The 25,204-nt window shown below is 45.9% G+C and overlaps 4 protein-coding genes across 4 annotated transcripts; 1 reads left to right on the top strand and 3 right to left on the bottom strand.

The window, feature by feature from the left end:
• The first annotated feature begins 4,169 nt into the window (after nt 1-4,169).
• LOC136540559 (omega-amidase, chloroplastic-like) lies at nt 4,170-8,119 on the top strand. Its single transcript, XM_066532559.1, has 10 exons — nt 4,170-4,439; nt 4,537-4,653; nt 5,254-5,478; nt 5,923-6,016; nt 6,488-6,562; nt 6,876-6,954; nt 7,186-7,201; nt 7,316-7,396; nt 7,597-7,679; nt 7,765-8,119. Exons 1-10 carry the CDS (start codon nt 4,218-4,220, stop codon nt 7,841-7,843), a joined length of 1,071 nt encoding a protein of 356 aa, XP_066388656.1. The 5' UTR covers nt 4,170-4,217; the 3' UTR covers nt 7,844-8,119.
• Nucleotides 8,120-9,161: 1,042 nt separating this feature from the next.
• Nucleotides 9,162-11,545, bottom strand: LOC136537402 (multiple organellar RNA editing factor 8, chloroplastic/mitochondrial-like). The gene is made up of 4 exons (XM_066529385.1): nt 11,538-11,545; nt 10,746-10,843; nt 10,578-10,643; nt 9,162-9,772 (listed from the first exon to the last, which is right to left on the bottom strand). The coding sequence occupies exons 1-4, from the start codon at nt 11,543-11,545 to the stop codon at nt 9,162-9,164; spliced, it is 783 nt and encodes a 260-aa protein (XP_066385482.1).
• Nucleotides 11,546-17,435: 5,890 nt separating this feature from the next.
• On the bottom strand, nt 17,436-24,204 carry LOC136540558 (multiple organellar RNA editing factor 8, chloroplastic/mitochondrial-like). Its single transcript, XM_066532558.1, has 4 exons — nt 23,780-24,204; nt 22,281-22,926; nt 21,814-21,982; nt 17,436-17,550 (listed from the first exon to the last, which is right to left on the bottom strand). Exons 1-3 carry the CDS (start codon nt 24,136-24,138, stop codon nt 21,836-21,838), a joined length of 1,152 nt encoding a protein of 383 aa, XP_066388655.1. The 5' UTR covers nt 24,139-24,204; the 3' UTR covers nt 17,436-17,550; nt 21,814-21,835.
• LOC136537400 (uncharacterized) lies at nt 17,847-21,527 on the bottom strand. Its single transcript, XM_066529384.1, is given in 4 exon segments — nt 17,847-18,629; nt 18,726-18,861; nt 19,347-19,981; nt 19,983-21,527. Coding segments are annotated over 4 exon segments (3,099 nt in total).
• Nucleotides 24,205-25,204: the final 1,000 nt, after the last annotated feature.

Raw genomic sequence — 25,204 nt, 5'->3', positions numbered from 1 at the left:
TCAAGTCTGGTGTGACCGGACACTGGGAGGTCATGTGACCGGACGCTGAGGGCCAGCGTCCGGTCAACTCCAATAAGGGTCCAGACTTGGAAAAGTGTGACCGGACGTGTTCGGTCAGTGTGACCGGACCCTGAGTATCCTGCGTCCGGTCGTTTACAGTAAGCATCCAAGAGTGACCGGACGCGTCCGGTCGCTACTGACCGGACCCTGACAGCGTCCGGTCATCACTTGAATGCTAGTTCACGGGTTGAACTGACCGGAGCGTCCGGTCATCACGACTGGAGCGTCCGGTCATCCCGCAGAAGCTCATAACGGTTCGTTTTTCAGGCTGGCTTATAAATAAAAGCTCCACTCGTGAGTGGAGTATCCTTTGCTCATTCCAACAGCTGAGAAATACGTTTGTGAGTGCCAAGAAGAGCAAGATCCTAGTGAGGTGTTTGTGATTTGAGAATCCAAGAGAGTAGCCTCACTAGCAAATCAAGAGTAGCAAAGTGTGCATCCATCTTCTCATTAGGCTTCGCGTGGTCAAGTGAGAGTTCGTGCTTGTTACTCTTGGTGATCGCCATCACCTAGATGGCTTGGTGGTGATTGGGAGTTTGGTGTTCACCCGGCGGAGCTTGTGGGTGACCCAACTCAAGTTGTGAGCGGCTTTGGGTGATTCGCCGCGACGGAGTGTCGAAGAATCAACCCGTAGAGAGCACTTGATCCTTGCGTGGATCAAGGGGGAGCTACACCCTTGCGCGGGTGCTCCAACGAGGACTAGTGGGGAGTGGCGACTCTCCGATACCTCGGCAAAACATCACCGCGTTCCTCTCTCTCTCTACTTACTTTGAGCTCTTACTTTGAGTATTTACTTTGAGCAATTCAATACTTGTTTTACATCCATAGAATTGCTTGCTAGAGTAAGTTTAGAACATAGGTTGAGAGATTGTTGTGCATTAGTTTGATATAAACACTTTTCTAGGCACAAGGGGTTAATTGGGCTATCCGTAGGATTTGATTATTGCAAGTGAATTTAGAATTAGCCCAATTCACCCCCCCTCTTGGGCATCTTGATCCTTTCACTTATTATAATCATAAATACTCCCTCCATACTGCTAAAGGAGGTCGTTCTGGGCTCAGTTTGAAATCAAGCAAAAGAAGTCATTTTGGCTTCGAGGGAGAAAAGTGGACGCCGGTACCCCTCTGCTTTGGCTCCCGTGTCCACGTTAATAGCGCATGCGCCGCTGCATGCCGCGATTCTAGGAACCTTGACTTAGCGCCTATTGCTTCGCCTCCTGCATGCTGCTATTAATCGCCCTAGCAGTTCCATGGATGCGGCGGACTCGACGCCGGATCAGTTCGCCCCGGACTCCGTGGCCGCGGACTCGGAGATGATGGAGGAGGTTGCGGACTCCATGGCCGCGGACTCAGAGGAGATCGTTCCTGAGTCGGAGGAGATGATCGTCGCGCCGGAGTCGCAGCAGTTCGTCGTGCCGGAGTCCCAGCAGTTCGTCGCGCCGGAGTCGCAGCAGTTCATCTCGCCGGAGTCGGAGGAGATGATCGTCGCGCCGGAGTCGCAGCAGTTCGTCGTGCCGGAGTCCCAGCAGTTCGTCGCGCCGGAGTCGCAGCAGTTCATCTCGCCAGAGTCGGAGGAGATCGTCTCGCCGGAAAAGAAGTTACCAGCTTGATTTTGTATGTAGTCGAAATCAACAGCACCGAACTCATCTACTGGTAAGTTCAAATCAAGTACTGTAAAAAAAATGAAACAAATGATGAGAACCAAAAATAATCTGAACAACGGAAGGATACAACTAAGTGATGCATTACCTCCGTGGTGATCTTCTGGCTCGTCGAGATTTAAAACGTCGTTGGCGTCATCGTCTAGTTGCTCGTCCAAATGAAGCACGGCGTCGGCGTCGATGTCGGCGTCGGCGGGCTCGTTGAAATCAAACACGACGTCGACGGCGGGATCGACGGGCTCGTTGAGATCAAACATGTTGCCTTCATCATCTTGGGATGCCAGCAAGTTGAGATCGAACCTAGGAATATAATCCGACATTTGTAGCTGAACTAGCTAGCAGCATAAACAGGAACACAAGGAGACGAACAGAACGCTCGTTTGGAGAGAAAAAGACTATTTATAGAGTGGCAAAGGCTAGCAGCACCAGGCGCTTGATCGATGAAAATTGAAATAAAAAAGCGGCAGCAGTCGGCGCGCAAGGCAGCAGCAGCGAAAACACGGAAAAAATCGACCAAAACCGGCAGCAGTCACGCGCGCAAGCATCAGCAGCGAAAACACGGCCAAAAATGCCACGGGTGGCCAAAACGCGCGCGTGAACCCAGCCCTCCATGCTGCCATGCAAAATAAGCCAACAAAAATAGTCCCTGGTTCGAGGAGTCGAACCAACGATCTCCTGCATCGGGATGCAGAGGCATAGCCGCTCGGGCTACTCATCACTTCTGTACAGGAGGCAACCGCACCGCTATTTAATAGGGGCAGACATGGAAAAATACCCCCTATTTAATCACTCTTTGGCACTCCTTGGTATGCGCAATCATGTCCTAAACGACTTCTAATACCAGTATGGAGGGAGTATTAAGATTTCATATATTTCAAAAATAAATTTATTGATTTACTGTTTTTTAGATGGGGTGAGTATTTTTGTACCTTTTTCTTTTTTTAGATAAATTTTGTACCTTTTCTTTTACGTGCTTGCTAGCGCGCGGACGTCTGGACGCCTGCACATGCAGACCGTTTTCCACACCGTCTTGCGTGCCCACGTGGGGCCGTGTCGCCCTGAATGTTACCAGCAGTGAGAAGACGGGGAGGAGGGGGGGGGATGCTCAGCCCGGCGCCGAGAGGAGGAGGAGCCACCGAGGCGAGGCAATAGAAAGCGAGGAGGCAGATGCAACATCCGATCTACTTTTAAAACATCCAGATGCAACACATACAATATACGTCTGAAAAGGCAGATGAAACACTTGAAACATTCATTTGAAACACTTGCAAAAGCACCTGAAAACACTTAAAACCATTATAAAACATACACAACATCCAGAAAAAACGCTTGCAACATATCTGTGAAATATATGCAACATCCAAATAACAACACTTGTAACATACGTCTGGAAAACGGGTGAAACATTGGGAAGAGAAGCTTGCAACATACGTGTACAATCATTGCAACATATGCAACATCCTGACACTTCATACATACACTTGCAACATGTGCTTCTTCCTGTTGTGGTGTCTTCGGCCGATCGCAGGAGACATTGTCCCAGCCGGCAACGACCTTCTCCTGGTGACGTGGTGCACGCCGTGGTGTCACGACGGGCGAGCATAGAGTGGGGCGCGGCGGGGGATCCCGCAACGATGGCCGCGATAGGCGAGGCGAAGAGGGGCAGTGCGGCGTAGGATGGGGGCGCGCGGGGAGATGGCTACCGCGGCGATGCAGAGGGGGCGGGCGGACGGCCGCACGTCGCATAAAAAGCACGCAACGAGCGAGTAAGCCGAGAGAGATTTTTCGGAGAGACATGAGAGACACGTATACAGGCTTGTTGGACTAGTAGTGTAGACGTTTAGTCGGACGGACGCCCGCCCCTGTTGCAAAAGAGGCCAGCCATTTTGATCAGCGTTAAATTCGTCATGGTGCCCACGTGCCGCGGCCCTGGTACTAACTGGGCCTATGTAAGTGTTTGCAGAAGCGTCCCTGGGCTGGGCCGATCTCTGGCGGTGCACTGTGCCTCTGCGACACTGCTCCACCTACTAGGCCGCAACACGGAACGTAACCAGCTGCTACGTCGAGCAGGGCTGTTTTTTTATTCCCTCTCCAATTCTCCAGACCACTCAGCAAACGTTCCAATGTGGAGATGGAAATTCACGAGACACAGGACACTGAGCCGAGCCACACGACGGCGCGGACGATTGGCATGGAAATGGACATCCATTGGTGGCGCCGGCCGTTAGGGCCTTTTCCGTCAAACCGGCACCAAAAGTGCTGTGCCACACCATCACTGTTTGGATGGCGGGATTTTTTTTTTCCTACGTTTTTTCTATACTGATTCTTGTGAAATTCGTGTGGACCCCAAACGTTACGGGCACATCCCACTGACAAACCGGGCCCACAAGCTGCTGATGCCCATCCATCCGCCAACAACTCTCGTTCCGGTCGCCGTCGCGACTCACGCCGCCTCCTCGCTACCCGCTACACTACTACCACGGCACCTCCCATGAGATGAGAGCCGCAGCCGCAGCCACAGCCACAGCCACAGCCGCCGCGCTCCTCGCCCCGGGTGTAAAGCTCTGCGCCGGACGCGCGCGCGTCTCCTTCTCCTCCTCCTCCCGCCTCCCACTCCGCCGCGTCGCCGCCATGGCCTCCGCCCCCAACTCCTCCTTCCGCCCGGAGGAGGCGCGCTCCCCTCCCGCCCTCGAGCTTCCGACCCCGCCGCTCTCCAAGGTGACGCCCTTCCGATTCGGATTCCTTCGGGCTTGGCTTCTGACGCAGGTCGGGGCTTTGATCTGACCTCGGGGCGAGTTTTCTTCTGTGAGCGCAGTTCAAGGTGGCGCTGTGCCAGCTCTCGGTGACGGCGGACAAGAGTCGCAACATCGCGCACGCGCGCGCGGCCATCGAGAAGGCGGCCTCCGACGGCGCCAAGCTCGTGCTCCTCCCCGTGAGTCTCTGATAACAGGCCTTATGTTACCATCTGTTCTTCTGGTATTGATGCCGGGTTGAAATCAAAGCGGAACGGTATTTCGGTTGGTAGTGATCGCGTTGTTGTTTAATCATTTGACGGTTGTTCATGGGTGCGTCCCTTGTCGACAGTGTTAGGTACACTAATTGAAGGCTACTCTCGTCCTCTGGCAGAGGAGTGCGTCATTGGACATGGGGTAGTGTTCACTGGGCTATTTCCATGAAATGCTACATAACCAAGCTAGCTATTCCCGTGGGAAGATTATTGATGACAGTATGACACCAAGATCACAAACCTTTTTTTTTAGCTAAAAGCGTAAAATTCACTATGGAAATGATTCAAAGCTAATTTTCAGGATTAGGCTGTGGTAGCATAATTCCTCTTTCAGGTTTGGACACGACTGAAGTGTTTTACTCAACAGACAGGCCTTTAGGTTTAGTCAATAGTAAATTTCTCACCTTGTTCATTGTAAATTTGCACATATATGCATATTCTCTTATAAGGCCATGCTTCAGAAATGTTAGCTTTGCTTATGTTGCTTCTTGCATTGACCTGTAGTTATTTTTTTTATGCCTGTAGGAGATATGGAATGGTCCGTATTCAAATGACAGCTTTCCAGAGTACGCCGAGGACATTGAAGCTGGCGGAGATGCAGCCCCTTCATTTTCAATGATGTCGGAGGTTGCTCACAGCTTACAAATTACTCTTGTTGGTGGGTCCATAGCTGAACGTTCTGGCAACAACTTATACAATACATGCTGTGTCTTTGGTTCAGATGGCCAGCTTAAGGGTAAACATAGAAAGGTATGTTCAAACTTCTAGTAGCTGGAGTACAGTTTTCTATTTTTATTTGCTAAAATTAGATTTGATGAGAAGCTATGGTTTACTGTATGGACATTATCATGAGAAAATTGTATATACCAAATTAATGTTGGCACTATCCTATCCCCCATCATACCAGCTCCCAACAGTACCTCAATGAGTTCAGCTCCAACGTGAGCACAGAACATGCCGCAGTGCTGACAGATGCATATTAGATCATGTCCGTGGCATTTATGCCTTCTTTTACTTTGAGTGTGATCAATAGAGTAGCAAGTTTGATCACATTGTGGACGACACTGAAATTCCGGTTCTGATTTGCTTGCTCCTGTCATATTTATGCCCTCGTTTCCTTTCATTGTGCTCTATGAGTAGTAAGTTTAGTTCATTCCTGGTGCTTTCTGACAATGAAAATTTGTGCACCTGCAGATCCATCTTTTCGACATTGACATTCCAGGAAAGATCACTTTCAAGGAATCAAAGACTCTTACTGCTGGGCAGAGCCCTACTGTTGTAGACACAGGTTTGTCCAATTAATCTGCTGTCTACAGCTAATGAAGCATGTAGGATAAGAGAATATCAGGCCATCCATTTTTTTATTGCAAGCCTAATATTTGGCTATCCATGTATCTCTAATTTTGAAGGGCAGGCCTGGTGCAGTGGTGAGAGCTGTCTCACTGAGTCACCAGGTCGCGGGTTCGAAGCAGCCTCTCCGCAGATTTTGCGGGGGGAAGGCTTGCCTCAGTTTTTCCCTTCCCCAGACCCCACTCATGTGGGAGCCTCCGGCACTGGGTCTGCCCTTTTATGTATCTCTAATTTTGAGTTTAGGTCATTTGAATTGGGTCTTACAATGTGAGTTTGATGACTGGGATAGTTACATTCAAGCTATAGCTTTCTATATACTATGTTAGTGTTACTTAGTTTTATGATGCCTTTTGTTTGTGTTGCTTAAGTCTTGCTTATATTCTAATGGCATTGTTGATTTCTTTTTCAGATGTCGGGCGCATTGGTATTGGTATATGCTATGACATCCGTTTCCAGGAATTAGCAATGTTGTATGCTGCAAGAGGTACGAGTTCCTCATGTTTGTTTTTCAGTGTAGTGGTCTCTATTAAGCTGTAACTTGATGAAGTAAAGTATTATACTTCTTAAAGACGCTGTAGTATGTGCCGTATTTGGACCATGTCATCTTCTGACCTACTCGACATGTAAAATGGATAGACACTTAGTCTCAGATTCTTTTCTGTTTGATTAAATTTTTCAGATTTTCAGTTATACTAACAATTGTGAACACATACTTACAGCTTACTACTACTATTTTCTGTTAATTTGAAAAATATTGAAACTGACGAAACAGACTAAGCTCATTTCACTAACTGCAGGTGCTCATTTGTTGTGCTATCCTGGTGCATTCAACATGACTACTGGACCACTACACTGGGAGTTGCTGCAAAGGGCGAGGTAATAAATGACTTTGAACCTCAAGTTATGGTAATTATGCAAGGGAAATATAGCAAGATGAACTGCTCGCTACTTTTATTTGTGCTAGTTAGCATATATCTAAAAAAAGTTCAAAACTAGTCAAAACCTCGATCAGAACTCCTCATAATTCTTGGGAGGTAATTTTATATCTGAAATGTCTTCACTACTTTTCTTTCCCCTGTACTAATGACATCATTTCTCCAATGCCAGGGCTGCAGACAACCAGGTATACTGCGCTTCTTTGTGTGCTGGTGTTTCATTTTCCTTGACTTCAACTTTCATTTGGCATTTGTTTTGCCAGTTTTATGCTTTAGAATGTTAATCAACTGTTTGGTGCCAGCTGTTTGTTGCAACATGCGGTCCAGCTCGAGATACCAGTGCAGGTTATGTTGCTTGGGGACACTCCACTCTTGTTGGACCTGTAAGTTGACCTGAGATTTCCATTTACTGCCCTTTAGTTCTGCCAGTAACACTACTTATCTAGCTTCCAGACTAAGACTGCACCACCACAAAGCTACTTTTGTTTCTGATAAAACCTCTTGTGATTTTTTGCCAACAATCTGAAAGCTGTACGCTAGTAAAGATATGTCACACCATAACTAACCATTTGCATACTGCTAGTTTGGAGAGGTGATTGCAACAACTGAGCATGAGGAGGTGACTGTAATAGCAGATATTGACTATTCACTGATTGAGCAGAGGAGGTAAGCAGAGTGAAATTCTAGGCTTCCAGTATAGTCTTATATATCTTCACCTTTGGTTGAATGGGGTCATGCAAATCTTCTCCAGGCAATTTCTTCCTCTGCAACACCAACGCCGTGGCGATCTCTATCAGCTGGTAGATGTCCAGAGGCTGGGTTCTCAGTAGCGAGCCTGGATGCAGCTGTGAGCCTGTGACGAAGCAGAAGAGCAGTTGACTCTGCAGGCTTGCTCCTACTACTTCGTTCATGAGATGCATGTCCATGCCCTGTCTACTGTCTAGAGATCGATCAACCTGATGTGTGAAGGTGGAGAGGACGGAGTAAGGCGGCTATAGTTTGTACCTTCAGTGTAAGTGTCTCAAGTTGCCAAATAAATTGATTACTTGAACGTACGAAGAAAACCTCTCTCCATGAAACAAAGATAAACGAAGGATTTGCTCGGATTTCCCTTTGGGCCCTACCAGTTTGAAGTTTGAACTAGCTTGTGCGCGACCTGGAGCTGATGTGGCAATGGATCCTCCCATTTGTTTGGCCATCAGCACTTCAGCAGCCACAGTACTAGAGTAAACCTGCGAACTATTCCTACCGTTCTAAATTGTAGATCTTCGCGCCATTGCTGAATCGATATCTATCGTTTCAGACTCACCAGAACATAGATTTAGTTTGCAATTTCTTGAGCATGTACCTATCTTCCACCAAACTGACCATCTCTCTTTCGGAGTTGCTCATATCCCATAAAGTTGAGTGTGAGTGTATACTGCCTATTCGGAAAAGAGAGAGCATTACTGTACTAGCGTATTCCTATAAAACTCTCTCTACTCCCATAAAAACTTTTATTATCTCTCTTCTTCGATAAGACGTCACTATGAAACTCCCGTAAAACCCAATTGAGACTGGACTAATGCTGGCCAGTACCTTCGCCGTCGTCGCATGGGCCTCCTCTGTCCTCTCACCAGCATCTTAAATTGCATGGGCTTGGGCTGTCACTTCCCGTCAGGACTCAGGAGGCTGGCTAATGGCCCTACGATGCGGATTTATTATCCTCAGCCGCTCTTGTGTTGTGCGAGGCAGTGATGGTTCTGGTCGGTAAACGTAGATGACGACGATGGACAGACACAAACCGCATGCACGGATCCGTGCACGTCCTCTTGTATTTTTCGGGGTGGTTTCGGTTTATAAAAAATGTAAACAAAAAATTATAAAACGAAATAATGGATTATGGCAGATTATAACACATGCATGCGAAAATGTACACGTGGGCCACATGGCGAGCAGAATGGTCTGTAAGGTTGAGGCTAACCAACCATTCATTTATCCGACGACCTAACATCTCACAGCCTGTTTCGTGAAGAAGTACTGCTGGCTGGTTTGTGAGAGAAAAATATTGTTCCAGCTAGAAATTTACGATCGTTTACGACGAGCCACAGCCAAACGAAAGCTGTCAATTATGCACTCGTGGTCATGCTCATTGGTAGTTGAGTTGCCTCATTGACCTTGGTAGCCTCGGCCGCCACCAGGGTAGCCAGAATTGCCACCACCCGGGTATGGCGGTGCGTTGGGGTTGCCTCCTCGGTAGCCAGGTGGGCCACCTTGGTAGCCAGGGTTACCACCTTGGTAGGCCGGCCCTGGGTTCCCTTGGTAACCTTGATTACCACCTTGATACCCCGGAGCACCACCTTGCTGGTAGTGAGGAGCACCACCTTGCTGGTAGTAGCCAGCCTGTGGGTTTGGCATTTGGGGCTGATAGTTCGGTTGGCCACCACCAGCAAGCGGTGGCGGCGGCGACGGAGGCATGTTGCCCTGACCATGGTGAGGTGGCATCTGGTTCTGGCCAGGTGGAGGTGGGGGGCCATTGAAACCCTGAGCAGGAGGCCCATCTCTGTTCTGGTACCTCTGCATGTTCTCCCTTCTCTCAAAGTTCGTTGACCTGTTCCGGTAGTTCTGCATGTTCTCCCTTCTCTCAAAGTTCCTTGACCTGTCGTTGCGGGGCCTATCATTGCGCCGGTTTCTTTCATTGGCACGGGCATGGTTTCTGACCCACTCCTCATGGTATTTAGGATCATAAGGAAGAGCTTCCCCATTTATGAAGGGTTCTCCTGAAACAGGAAGTTGAAGGTATAAAAAACTTCTGGATAATCAGTTGTCCAAACATGGGTGGACATAAACTATGGCCACCCACATTTCAGTTCAATTCAATTAAAATAAAAATCTGAAATAGCTTGTAAAGACATACATGCATAGTTGATCGAACAAATGGCGTGTCATACTGTCATGTCAGGTGAACTGCTATCACAAGTTAGAGGTTCTTAAACCTGTATTGGTGTTATTGGTGTTTTTCGAGACGACACAAAGAACACATACGAGATGCAAACAATATTAACATTATATCGCCTTAGATGATTTGACAAAGCACTTCATAATACGTTACCCTGAGGACAGTGATATCCTTACATCACAAGCCTAGAGAAGAAAACTAGAGGAACAAGGGCAGAAAAAAATAGGCGAGTCAATTAAGTAGAGGAGCAAAATTTCATAGACCAGTTGTTTGGACACTAGCAAATAACTTAAGACATTCACATATGATATAAAATAATGAAGATTTAAATTACTCAAGTTTAAAATTCAGATGTTGTACATTGCGTACGACAAGCAAGAAAGACATAACAGTGTCAACAAACAACAAAGAGAATGTGAAAAAGGCAATTCGAAGAATAATGAAAAGGATTTTTGTACATGACCCTCAAAATGCAAATATATACTTTTGACCTTAGAATGCTAACAGGTCTGTTTTTTTTTAATTTTGTATTTCAATTTCAATTGTATTTTAATAAGTAAAATAAGTCAGTTAATTCATTAAGGCTATCCATGCATATACTTGGATAGGAAATGTGTTATCAGTACCTCCATAGTCCTTAGTTTTCACATGCAAGTATGAATCAGGAAGAACCCAGCGGACCTTGGGCACCTCTGCAAATGATTAAGAGGCATTAGACTCCAAGGACAAACATTTATGGTATTCAACAATGAATTACTTCTTACTGTTATAGTACTTAATGAGATCATAAATACCTTTCAGTCTGTAAGAAAGTTCCTCAGGTACAAGGGCACCAAAAGCGAAGTAATGACGGGTCGATACAGAGTATATCTTTTGCCTAGCTTCTTCCTCACTGAAACAAGGAGTTGGGTTTTGATGCAGGCCCTTGCAGAGACAAAATGGGCAAAAAGAATTGCATTCTATGAACTAAAACTTGCACAAATATATCAACACTCTAAAGCTCTAATGTCCTAGACGCACAAAAGAACCATAACTGGATCAAATCAAAGAACAAATCTGAAAATATCACAGCAGCAGATCAGTTTGTGGCTTGGGCCCTTTTTTGGATCCATTGGTGCCAATAGTTAGCAGCTAGCAGAGGGAAGGCAGCTAGTAGTTTTTTATTAGCAGGACTAGTAGTTAACCTTTTAATTGAGCCCCGTTTGGATCCTCCATCTAATAGTTAATACTCCCTGTAAAGTAATCTGCTGCTCTCTCTCTCTTTACGCGTGGCAGGGGCAGACGCCGAAAGGCTCCCCTGCCGCGCTGTAGCCACAACAGGGGCAGTTGACAGAGTCAGCCCTGCTGTCACATCTAGTCACTATAGCAGCATGACAGCCTGACATGTCTGTGTACTAGGATTAAATGGATAGAGTTGTATATATAGCTTCTCACTGCAACTCAGTAAAGACAGTTCAGTTTGCCACATCCAGAAGTAGAGCTTTCGGCCAACGCTGGGCTTGTGCGATGTGTATGTGAGCTGTTCTCAATATCTTCTTCTACCTCTAGCCATAGTGAGTGAGTGTGCTGGTAAGCTTACTGCTTACCTGTGCATGGCAGCGAGGGACCAACAAGTGGTATCGGAGCCGTACAAGCACCGTCGTCAGATTAACCGCTGGCGATGACGAACGGTTTGGAGATAGGCGACAGCAGCGGCGCTGCTGTGGCTGCCCAGCCATGACAGAAGGTCGTCGTGCGCACGGTGCGGGAGGTCAGCGGCACCAGTTGGCCGACGCTGACTCGCACCAACTATGGCGAGTGGGCAGGGACCATGAAGCAAGCTCAGAGCCCGACGGCTCTAGAATACCATTGACAAGGGAACCGACAACGAAGAAGACGACATGTCAGCATTGGAGGGCATCCTCGCTGCTGTGCCGGCGGAGTACAGGGAGCCGTTTGGGCGAAGAACTCTGCTAAGAAGGCATGGGAGGCCATTGTTGCGATGCGCGTCGGCTCCGACCACGCAAAGAAGGCGACTGCCCAGCTGCTGAAGCAGGAGTACGCCAACCTCAAGTTCAAGGATGGTGAGTCGGTGGAGGACTTCTCCCTCCGCCTGCAGTCACTCATCAACAAGCTGAGGAGCCACGGTGTCACCATTGATGAAGAAGAGGCGGTCTTCAATTACCTCCACTCCGTGCTGGCAAAGTATATCCAGATCGTTCTCTCCATAGAGACGATGTTGTACTTGTCCACCCTCACCATTGAGGATGCGGCAGGCCATCTGTGGACGGTGGACGAGCGCCTAGAGCAGGTGACAGCAACGACGGACAGCGGTAAGCTGCTGCTGACAGAGGAGGAGTGGGCTGCTCGGATGAAGGTAAAGAAGTCTAAGGAAGTTTCCTCTAGCCGCGGTGGTGATGGCAAGCGACGCGGCAAGGTTTCTTCAGAGAAGAAGAAAAAGGTCGACCCCAACGCCTGCCGGTGCTGCAGGAAGACAGGCCATTGGGCAAAGGAGTGCCCAAATCGCAAGCAGGAGAAGAAGGCTGAGGCTCATCTGGCGTAGGCTGATGATGATGATGAAGCCACTCTCCTGATGGCGATGTTATGTGCTCTGCACGACGTTGAGGCCAAGGAGAAAGGAGAGGTGATAGCGGTGGAAGGACACGAGAAGGCTCTAAAGGCTGGAGAGGGGGTGCTGAGCACCTCAGCAGCAGAGCCGACTACTCCAGAGGGGGTGCTGAGCACTCCAGGAGTGGAGTCGACCACTCCAGAGGAGGTGTCGAGCACTCCAACAGCGGAGCAGACCCCTGCAGCAGCAGAGCCGACAACGGTTAAGGCTCTGAAGGCTGTCAACCTCGTTGAACCACGCGCCCAAGTCCACCTCACGAGCAGACCCTTTAGATGGCCAAGCTGTGTGGCTGCGCCGGCTGCTGAGCGAGCTAACCGGTGTGGAAGCTCACCCAGCTCGCCCACCAGCACTAATGGTGGACAACCAGCCCACCCTCACCCTCACGAAGAATCCGGTTCTTCACGACCGAAGCAAGCACATCGACGCCAAGTTCCACTTCCTTAGGGACTGTGTCGATGGAGGGCAGATCGTCATCAAGTTCGTCAAAACTGGCCAGCAACTCACGGACGTCCTCACCAAGCCGCTCGACCGTCTTCGGTTCACGGAGCTGAAGAAGATGATCGACACGGTTGATGTTCTAGGGTTAGCAGCAGGATTAGGGGAAGAATTATAAAGTAATCTGTCGCTCTCCCTCTGTACGCACGGCAGGGGCAGGCGCAGAAAGAGCTCCCCTGCTGCTACACTGTAGCCGCTGCAGGGACAGGCGTCTAAAGGCTCCCCTGCCGTGCTGTAGCCACAGCAGGGGCAAGCGCCAAAGTCAGCTCTGTTGTCACATGTAGCCACTGAAGCATCATGGTAGCCTGATATGTCTGTATACTAGGATTAGATAGGTAGATTTATATATATATAACTTTCCACTGTAACTCAGTAAAGACAGTTTAATTTGCCACCTCCAGAAGTAGAGCTTTCGGCCAACACTGGGCCTATGCGGTATGTGTGAGCTGTTCTCAATATCTTTTTCTATCTCTAGTCATAATAAATAAGTGTGCTTACCTGTGGAGAGCAGCTAGGCAACAACACTCCCTACGTTCCTATATACGCGGCGTGGAAGCATTTTTTTTTTATTTGACCACAATAGGAGGCGGACTGGAGTATCTAGGAGCCTGGTCATTACTCTGCCGAATTACTACTCAAATTACCAAGCAACGCATGCTGCATGCATGCATGGGCCAGAACTGAAGCGACGCCTCACTACTGGAGAGCCAAAATTCCCTGACGGTGTACGGACCGTCAGGGAAATGTAAAACACCGTCAAGGAAATCTAAAAGTAAATTCCCTGACGGTGAACCGCCAGGGAATAACCGTCAGGGCTGGCTCGACAGGGATGATGTTATTTCCCTGACGGTGTACCGTCAGGAAAATACGATTTTATTTTCCTGCCGGTGGATAACCCACAGGTTAATTTCGAAACCGTCAAGAAAAATCTCTTTTCTCTGACGGTAGAAACCGTCAAAAAAAAATGGATTACCGACAAGGAAATAAAATTCCTTGGCGGTGCAAAACCGACAAGCTATTATATCATTTACCCTGACGGTCTGCACACCGTAAAAAAATCGTTTTTTCCTGCCGGTGCCTGTTTTCCCTGTCGATTTCTTCCCATCAGGGGAATATATTTTTCCTTGTCGGTGGTGATTTCCCTGTCGAAAGAGGACCATCAGGAAAATTCTTTTCCCTGTCGGTGTTAAACCACCAGGAAAAATCACACCGACAGGAAAAAACTGACATACTGTTTTCCATATAATTTAAAACAGATATATTGAATATAATATACACTGAACCATGGAGACATATACCAAGATAAATACAATACACCATCATATATATATAGATTAGTCTAGCATAAATTCATTACATACATAGATGTCTTGTTTGCATCAACATTGGTAAATACATGAGATGTCCAAATATTTAGCACCCATCTACCCAAAATAACTTCTCCAAACATTTGGCATCAACATAACTCCCTTCCACCACCGGTACTAGCTAAAGATCAGTACTAGCCCAACAACCACACCACTAGTACTGACCTAAGTGTATGCAGAGGCAAACACTTCAAAAGAATACGAGCTAAAGGTTAGTACTAGCTCAACATCCATGCCACTAAGAACTAGCTGAAGGTTAGTACCAACCAAATTGTATGCAGGGGCAAACACTTCAAAAGAACAGGCTACACAGCCATTCAGTCTTCAGTGAGATCAGCACCAGCACCTGCACATGTGGCTTCATTATGATAGTTCCTGGTTTCTAATGCAGCTCTACTTCCACCATGGAGTCTCTCATTTGCTGCAACATCGTCATTAGTCGATTCGGAACCCACATGAGATGATCCAGTCACCGGCTGCATGTGAAAAAGTAAAAGATTATTAGTCACCGGGCTGCATGTGTTTCAGTCAATATGAGTACAAGGCTAAAACATGTTCAGCTAAAAACAAAAGTTGTTTTCAGCTAAGAATGTTCAGCTAAGATGTTCAGCTAAAAACAAAAGATGTTCACCTAAGAATGTGTTACTGACCAAGGTATACATGTTCAGTTAAGAATAGTTTACTAATTATTTTAATACCACTAGTCTAGAATCAGTTCAGCTAACAGAAATTGTGGTACCCTATTTGCATAACATACTAATTCTTCCCAGTTCTTCAAAACCGAAAAAGTGTGAATTTCTACCTTACCACCAGATGTGAACATTGGAATCTCAGTGTAACATGATTATGTGATTCTGTGCAACTAAAGTCCATAGCTACAAAAGAATCAACATGAGGCCACTTCCTCACTGGTGCACTGGGTACTGCCATGCTGAATACCAAAAAGCTCTAGTTAGACTAACTGATAGGAGCCAAATGCCTAAATTGAATGCCATACAAAGAAGAGTAAAATTCCCTTCACTTTGTTTATTTTCCATCTATGATTTATAGCTAATAGAATATTTTTTATATACTCACAGTTGGTTGTGTTGTTGATAGAATGCTTAGTGCTTCCTCTGGAACTTCCTCGCCCACGCGCCGATAAAGTCGCTGCACACGAATATGTACCACGTTAATGTGAACAAATGTTGTTCGAAACAACAAATCTTAGATTCAGATATTTGCACATACCACTATCAAGCCTAGTGCCATTTTGCCTACATTGTCCTTTTCCTGTTGTAGCCTTGTGTTTTCAGAGCGTAGATGTGCAACTTCTCGTGCCATGCTTTGCATAGAAACTGAATTTGATGGACGGATATTGTTTTCCTTCGCGGCTGCCCTGATATCAGCTGCCCTAACAGCACCATTTGCAATGGCAAATCGTCCATGGGGCGTGCCACCAGAGAGGTCATACAAGACCTTGCCATTCAATTCTTGCTCATGCACTTGCTGGCTTTCCTCTTCCACATCCCCTTCCCCTTCCATGTGCTCATGCTCTCCATCCACTTCATCTGGATGTGCAACCCTCCTAACAGCTGACATATAGTCATCCTAGAAACAATGTTCATACATAAAGTAGTCACTTGCACCATAAAAGAAGAATCTAAAAAGTAAATGGTTTCCATATATCAAAGTAGAGCGTGCTTACAATCAGCTTTTGTGCTTTCTGACAATGAATTGGACCACTACTGCCAGTGCTATCCACACTTTTGAAACCAGAATGCATCACAGCAAATGTGTTCATAAATGTTGCCTTTGCTGGACCAAAGTTCTTTCCCTATAAGATAGAATAGGTTTTCAATGTAAACATCAGCAAAGAAATAGAAAAACTACTAATCTGTACTTGTTTAGAACATGCAGATTTGCTAGTAATCTTCAGCCATATGTCATATTGGTTGTTTTCGTATTGGACGAGATTACCTTGTGCTAAAAAAAATAATTTGTCTGTTTGTCCATATTGGCTGTTTGTTACATTCTGAGGTTTCTCTTATCACTTTTCTGTCAGATATAGCACTTATAATTCAAATAGTAGTCTTTATAGATTCTTACGAGTAAGAAGACACTCATTAGCAAGGGTATCATACCAGAACTTGTTGTGTCTCCGTGAATGGCCTCGAACCTCCATGATTTTGAGCAATATCTTGTGATTTGAAGCGACATTCCTGTGCTCTCGCTCGTTTTAGCTTGAAATCATCAGTGCACCAATAAGCACACAGCCTAGGCCACACCTCGTCACTGCACCACTTCAGCCTACCAGCCAAGTATTGTTCATACTGCAGCTGTATCGGGCGAGCATGTGCATCATCAATTGTTTCAAGTGTATTGGGATCCCTGTAGTACTCCTTCACACAATCCACACGGGATTGATACAACAGGTCCTTAACTCTTTTCTTCAAATATTTTTCAAGAACACGATCAGCCTCTGCTTGGTCATCTATACTGACTTCAAACAAGCGCTGCATGTGTACAAGACAAGCTAGATCAACAAAAGCAACTTATCTGTGCATGTTATACTCCTAACTTGAAAAATTATGTGTTGCTTACCCAAAATTCAGAAAGCACACGATCTGCACTTGACACTCCCGTTTGATTCGCAGGATCTAGAAAAAAATAATCTGCCCACTCCAGTGCTGCACGCTTCCTAATGAGTGCCCCATTCTCATCTCTGTCCTCAACCAACACAGTAGGGTATTCTCTCTTAAGAACGACTCCAACTTGAGTCGTGTATTTGTAAGGGGGATCCTTGTTCTCATAGTCAACATAGCTAAACTGCCTGCAGTCATACATATTTGTTTTATTGAGGTGTTCATATATTTATAATAACAATGAATCATCAATTAGTAATGTACTCACTCGTCACCACTTGGTTTAAGAAGCACCTTGGTACCAGGCTTAGGTAGTGCTAATTCTGTCACGCGCCCTGGCTTCCTTCCTCTTTTTTTAGGTGGCTCTTCTCGGGCAAGAGCACCTCTGGTCCTTTGGGTGGCATCACTAGCAGAGGACTGTACCAGTACCATGAGATGCACTGCCATGGGAGCCACGATTGCTAGTAGCACGATTGGTTGGAACATGACGAATGGCACGAGTCATCTGCACAAAAAGTAGAGTCCACAAAAAGTAAATTAGCATAGGAATTAAATAGCCAGGACAAAAGTTAAGTCTGCATAAAAGGTAAATGGATGCAATGAATAACCAGCAAGTAAAAAAACAACAAATATAAGTTTAGAAGGTGAACAACAAGCTAAAATTATATAGTCCACACAAGTAATAATAGTAGATTGAAAAGTTTTGGTTGTCAGACAACCAACTGCATTACATCACATTAATTTTACTAGGACTATATATTGGAACAACAAGTTTTTTCCAAATTGCAGTTTATGACTAGATCAGAAATCATTTGGATCATAAGTCTCCTCAGCCTCTTCATCCATTGGTTCCTCCTCTTCTTCTGTGCTTTCATACTCTTCCTCAATATCTTCTTCATCATATCCTTCATCTTGAACAGCAGCCTTCTCTATTGTTTCCAAGTCTTTTGGGTCAGTTATCTCGTCAGAGCCCAATGAGATTATGGTGTCCAATGCATCCCCCAAATCAATAACAAAGGTACCATCCAATCCTTCCTCTTGATAGACATCATGTATTGTGTCTTCAGAACTCATTGACATAGTATTATCGGTATTTCGGGGTACACATCCATGTGGAGCAACCTGATACACAACCCACCATGGTAACAATTCCTTCTTGCATGGGTACGACAGATAGTAAACTTGAGTAACTTGACTAGCCATCACAAATGGGTCAAAACTTTTTAATCTTGCTGCATGCTTGATCTCTACCAACCCTAGGTCTTCTGTGCGCCTCAATCCATTAGGTGTTGGATCAAACCAGCGGCAATAAAACAAAACCAACTCTAGTTTAATACTACCCTCCCATTTTATCTTTATGATATCTTCTATGACACCATAATACTCAAGAGCGTTATCAGATTCATCATATGAAGTAACACAAACACCGGTATTAATGGTTGTTAGCCCTGGTCTTCCTTTCTCATATTTCTCAGACCGAAATCTATATCCATTGATATCATAACACCCATATGAGGTAACTTGAGTGCGAAAACCATAAGACATTTGGCACAGCACATTGTGAATGCTAGCTGATTTTTGGCACTGAAAAAGAACAATTTATATGTTAACTTTGTTTAAGTTTTCTTATAATTTAAAGTAAGCATAATGTGACTTTTTAGAACAAGGGAAGAAGATTACTTTTCTTTTGAACCATTCAAAAAAATTTGGCCCTGATTCCGTGCCACGGCCATGTTTCCAACCATTTAACCTTAAATCACGAAGTTGCTGTTCTGTGGGAGGAAGACGGCTCTTCCACTGCTCCTTCTCAAATTGTCTACATTAACAGATTTATTGTTATCCCTATATGCACAAATTCTACTAAAGAAACCTCAGATTTTTCATGTGTTTTTAGAACTTACATGAAGAAATCTTCCATCTCAGGCATGTTTGTTAATATGTACAGGAAAGCAACCTTGTATTCCTCATTTGAGAGGTCACGGATACCCCTTGGACTAATGCATCGACCCGAGCATTTAAAAATTTCAAGGTCACATGTAGCTTGAAATGTAGATGCACCATCATCATAGCGAGGTATCTTGTTTCTCATTGAAGGAGCAGTGGATTTAAAATACAAGCTAAGGTTATTTGTAACCTCTTCAACTAGGAATGCCTCAACCATGGCAGCTTCAACTCGAGCCTTATTTCTAATTTTCTTCTTAAGTTTTTGGATACACCTATGAAGTAACAACATACCCATGATCAATAAACTAAGGTCCTTTAATTTGGACAGCAGCTTACATAACTTATTTACATAATTACCTCTCATATGGATAGCTCCAACGAGCTAGGACTGGCCCTCCTAACCTTGCCTCATAAGGTAGATGGATGATCAAATGTTGCATAACATTGAAGAAACCAGGAGGGAATATCTTCTCTAATTTGCAAAGAAGCACTGCAACATTTTGTTCCAGAGAACGGACAACATCTTTGCTAAGCTCTTTCGCACACAATTGGCGATAGAAGTAACTAAGCTCAGCCAAAGAGCGCCATACATTGTCAGGCAAGAACCCGCGGAACACAACAGCAAGCAACCGTTCAATAAAAATGTGGTAGTCATGACTTTTTAGGCCTAAAACCCTCTTTTGCTCAAGGTTTACACCACGCCTTATGTTTGCAGCATATGCATCAGGAAACTTTAAATCTTGGATCCATTTGAGAATGGTTGGCTTGTCATCTTTACCAATACAGAATGGACCTCTTGGCCTATCCCACTTCCCATTGTTTCTTTGCACCAAATGGAGCGAAGGACGATTACAAATTTGAGCTAAATCTAGCCTAGCCTTCACATTATCTTTGGTCTTATCTCCTATATCAAAGCATGTGTTCCATATGGCTTCAGCCATATTCTTTTCATTGTGCATCACATCAATATTGTGAGGTAGAAGAAGTTTCTAGGAAATATGGAAGCTGCCTAAAGCAAAGTGCATGTGTCCAATTATGCAATTTTCCATAGGTATCTGAATCACCTACAAATCTATCCAAATGGCATTGCATTTCCTCTCCTGTTAAGATACTAGGAGGCTCCTCAGAAACCCTAGTGTTCTTACGGAATGCATTTGCTTGTTGTCTAAATTCATGATCAACAGGCAGGAACTTCCTGTGGCAATCAAACCAGCAAGCCTTATGACCATTACGTAGTGTAAAACCTTTGCACCCATATCCATATGGGCATGACAATCTACCATGTGTGCTCCATCCAGCAAAGTCACCATATGCCATGAAGTCATGTACAGACCAAAGGTAGGCTGCCCTTAATGTAAATTCTTTCTTTACCGAAGCATCCCAAGAATTAACCCCTACCCATAGGTCCTGAAGTTCATCAACTAAGGGCTGCATTAGAATGTTCAACTTTTTACCAGGGTGCTTTGGACCAGGAAGAACAAGGGAGAGGAAAATATACTCCTGTCTTAAGAGTGTGCCAGGTGGTAAATTTAGTGGGGTCACAAAGACTGGCCAACATGAATAAGGAGCAGCATTTAGATTAAATGGTGTGAAACCATCAGTTGCTACAGCTAGTCGCACATTTCTTCTATCTGATTCAAAGTCAGGGTTGTCTTTATCAAATTTCTGCCAAGCTTCTCCATCACAAGGGTGCACCATTTTACCATTCGTTGAGGGACTAGGTGCATACATTAGTTTGGCTGTTTCGGGGTGTAGAAACAACCTTTGCAGCCTATCTTTGATGGGAAGATAACGCAAAACTTTGCGTGGAATTTTCTTCCCACCATCCTCATATCGATTGGCTTTACAAAAATCACATTTCTCTTTATTCTCATTATCTTTGTAGAAAAGCATGCAATTGTTGTAGCAAACATCAATTTTCACATATGGCATACCAAGACCCTCTAATAGTTTCCTTGATTGGTAGAAGTTGTCAGGTAGCTTAGAATCTGGAGGAAGAAGTTCATGGACAATATCTAAGATGTCATCATATTCTGCAATAGGCATGTTGTATCGTGACTTTACGGCAAGTAATCGAGCAACCGCGGACATGCATGAGTGATTGGTTTTCTCGTGCACCAACTCATCTGCACTAGCGACCATCCTGTAGAAAGCTTTAGCATATGGTGTTGGTTCATCTACTGCAGGTGGATGGGCCCCAGCTAGATCAACTAGCATTTCATCCATATGGTCGGTCTCATCAAAACCCTCTCTATTTACTGCATTGTCAAATTCAGTATGACTAACAGTCCCCTCTCCATGCTCTGTCCATGTTTCATAGCCTTCCTTAAAACCATGCTTACATAGGTGCAATTCTACAGTTTTTCTTGGGTGTCTAAAATAGTTCCGGCACTTGGCACAAGGACACTTGATGGTACCATTTTGAGCTACACCCGGAAATGCAAATGCATGATTCAAGAACACAGTGCTTTGATTAATCCATTCATTAGAAAAGTTACCACGCTGCCAACCACTATACATCCATGAGCGGTTTGACATGTTAATAAGTTCTGTATTGAAAGATTAACATGTTAGATTTCTGTTTAGTATTATTTTAGATCAGAAAATCTACACTGCATGAAAACCACACTGTTTTAGATCAAGAAACAATCAAAGATTTGTTTTTTATTAATATAGAACTAAACTACAGTTGTCCATAAAACGATCTGGGTTCACCATTCTTTAACATTGCTCAAGTGAAGTTCTCGCTGAATTGAATCACAGCCAAATGCCAAAGGAAAATAAATGCAGGCAACATCACAACGAGAAAGGAATATAGATTAACCTTGATTCTGGAACCAGGAAGCTCAGCTCACGGGCCCTTCACCTCCAGCGTGGATCCTGTCTTCTCCAGATCCAGTGTCACCTGCCTTCCGTCGGACCTCCACTGCTCGTGTGTTTCTCGATGGAGCAGCAGATGAGTTCTTGAATGGAGACTGCGGAATCCTGGACTCCTGTTAGTTATCCCAATAATGAAGATCTTAATTGTTAAAAGATCTATCTAACAAGGGTCCAAACTATCAAGTTGTAACAGAAGCTGTACAAAGAAACAGTATGTAATATATGTTCTCCTGCATCCAAGACTCAATAGTCTACGTACATCAATTAGATACGGAACGTGCCTATAATGGAGACTGATTTGTCTCAAATAAAATAACTCTATATTGCCATTAACAGGTGTGATAACTGATACATGCACAGCTCAGTTAACAAGAAGAATCAATCGATCTATAGTGGAAGACAGGAACACACCTGTATGGAGACTGTGGAGGAGCCGAGTGGTGTCCCGAGGAGCCGCGGCGTCCTGTCCGTCTCAAGGGCGGCACTTGGTGTGGAGGAGCCGCAGGGGAGCCATGGCGGCGTGGAGTAGCAAAGAGGCGGACGAAGCGGGGCGGCGTGGTGGAGGGCACAGATGGGGTTGCGGACGGCGTAAGGGAGGCCGACGAGGCGGGGCGGCGTGGGGGAAGTTGGGGGCGGCGGCGTGCGGTAGCTCCGTGGGGAAGATGGGGGCGGCGTGAGAGGGAGACCGCGCCCGCGCGCAGGAGCTCCGTGGGGAAGATGGGGGCGGCGGCGTGGGGGAGGGTGAGCAGGAACGGTCGGCGTGGGGAGGCAGCGCCGGGCGCAGTGGAGAAGAAATTGTTGCGGCGCTTGGGAGAGGTGGGAGTACCGTGCGGTGTGGTGTGGGGAGATAGGGTTTGCCTTTTTCTTTTTTTTCTTTTTTCCCTCTTCTACGACGTTCAGCCACTTTTTTTTAGCATCGGCCACCTGAAGAGCTTGAAGGCAGGGATGCGGGATGGAATTTTTTGGCGGGCCGAAAGCCCGCCTCTCATTCTTTGGAGGGATGGCGGAAACTTCTGGCGGGCCTTTTTCAGCATTTTCGCGCCTTCCAATAATTTCCCTGTGTGTAATTAAAATCACCATCAGGGTAAATTCAAAAACCGACAGAGTAATTATTTACCCTGTCGGTTTCTTAAACACACAGGTTAATACAAATTTCCCTGATGGTTATTCATTTTCCCTGTGTGTTTTATAGTAACCGTCAAAAAAATTGAATTTACCCTGACGGTTTTCTCAATAACCGTCAAAAAAAACCGAAACCGTCAGGGTATTTCGACTTTCCAGTAGTGCCTGCATGCACTAGCGTGCATGAATGACAGATGGCTTCGCGGCCGGCGGCGCGGGTGCTAATCGCGACGCTGTTAATATGAAGCGCGCGTCTTGGTATCTGAAATCAGGCTCTGCACGCCGCATGTATAGGAACAGAGGGAGTAGTACTTAGGTTAGAGAAGCTAATTAATTACTTATCATCAGCTAGGTAATTCATTTTAAGCTATTAGTCGGATAATTAGCTATGGTGCTTAGATTCATTAGTGCTAATTTTAACTTCTAACAATTAGTACTAATGGATCCAAACAATCCCTTACCAAGTACACACCAGACAGATAAACAACTAATGGGCTCTCATAATTTGTAGTCACTAAAAACAAAATAAATTTCTAAAAAATTACATTCACCATAAACCCAATACAGCCCGCACGCAAGAATCAATAATACCAACAGATTCATTCTGAATTTCTGATCAATTAGTAAGATATCCAACCAAACCTAATTCCACTAAATTAAACACTATACACTCTTACGGTCATGCAACACCAGAACACTTTTATCAATCCTAGCAGAAACACACCAACAACAATCCAAGCAGGAACACACCAACAACTAAACAGAGAAATGGATCCAGCCATATATACCTTCCGACGACTTGGGCGAGAGTCTTGATATAGCTATCGATGATCTCGTCGCGCATGATGTCGGGGTTGGAGGCGTCACCAGGTGGCGGCTCCATGACGACGAGCCAGTGCTCAAAGTCGCAACCTTCAAGGAGGATCGTCTCCTTGGGCGGGCGGTTGCTCCAGTTCGGGGACGAGTCCCGCAGCGAGGACGTCGCCGGCTGGGTCGCGAAGCACCGCACCACGGCGCCGGGGGAGGACGCACCCGCTCCCGCCGGGAGGATGCTCGCGGACGCAGCGAGCGGGCGCAGGAGGGTGGGGATGCGGCGGCCGCCCTGGAGCGCACGGGAGAGGAGGAGCGCGCGCGACGCCGACGCCATGGCGGAGGCCAAAGTGCCAAACCCTGGAGGGAGATGAGAGAAAGAATAGGACGCGGTGGTGGCGAAAATAAGGGTTTAGCCGCAACTGGTGAGGTGTGTTATTGCCGCAAATGAGGCAGGTTAGTTGCTTCGGGCCGAAATATCTGGCGGAGTCGACGCTGTACATGGCCTTGTGGGCCGTGGGCTCTCGAATGGTAAACGTGGGCCTTCTAGGGCTTCGCGTCTCCCGCCGTCCCGAGCGGGATGGGCCACCTCGTCGTCGTCCGCGGCGGTGGCGGCCGATGCCCACAGCCTACGTGCTGGCGCGGTGGGCCGGTGCTCCTCGGCCGCTCGGCGCTCGTCTGCCTCCGGAAGCTGCTGCCGCACCCACGCCGTGGACCAGCCAGTGTTGGTGTAAAATTTCGTTTCGCACTCAGGTCTCATTCACGATTCCCATAAGGTCTCGTTCGTCAGGAATAGGGCCCCGGAATAATTTCTAGCCGGAATGATTCAATAATCTGTACTAATCTTGAGGAGCTGGAATCGTTCCCGGTGCATTCCGAGAAAAATGAACAGCCCATAAGCTGGAATAGTTCCTAGACGCATTCCAGACAAGACTATAACGTAGCCTCAATTGTCCCTCGTCAGTCTTAACTTGGGTCCTAGTTACGCTGTGGAGTAATGTTACCAGTGAAAGCCGTATACAGGGCTGCATTGTGGTGTGGCCTTATATAATATAGGATAATAGCCAGGAGTGGATGAATTTGAGTTTAGAATACTCTGGGTATTAAAAAATCTATCTAGGAGTATGCTCTATGCAACTTCGGATGTTAGAGGCAGGCACGGTTTTCCTTTTTGGAGCAGGGCATGCATGTCTGAAGAAGAATTATTAGATAGTAAAACTCTTCCCAGAGTTGAGTTTGCTTCTGAAGAAATTCAAACTTTGAATCAACTTTTTGTCAGATTTTACACGTCAAAACCCATAAACTCCTCAATGGTTGCATACGTCTTGAGCATTGGGACTTGGGAGACTTTTGTGTTTGGTTTATGAAATAGAATGGATTGATGTATCATCATCGTCTAATTT

This window comes from Miscanthus floridulus, chromosome 2 (genome assembly GCF_019320115.1).
Source record: "Miscanthus floridulus cultivar M001 chromosome 2, ASM1932011v1, whole genome shotgun sequence".
Lineage (NCBI taxonomy): Eukaryota > Viridiplantae > Streptophyta > Magnoliopsida > Poales > Poaceae > Miscanthus > Miscanthus floridulus.
The sequence above is the reverse complement of the archived record's forward strand: the minus strand, read 5'-3'. Positions and strand labels throughout refer to the sequence as shown.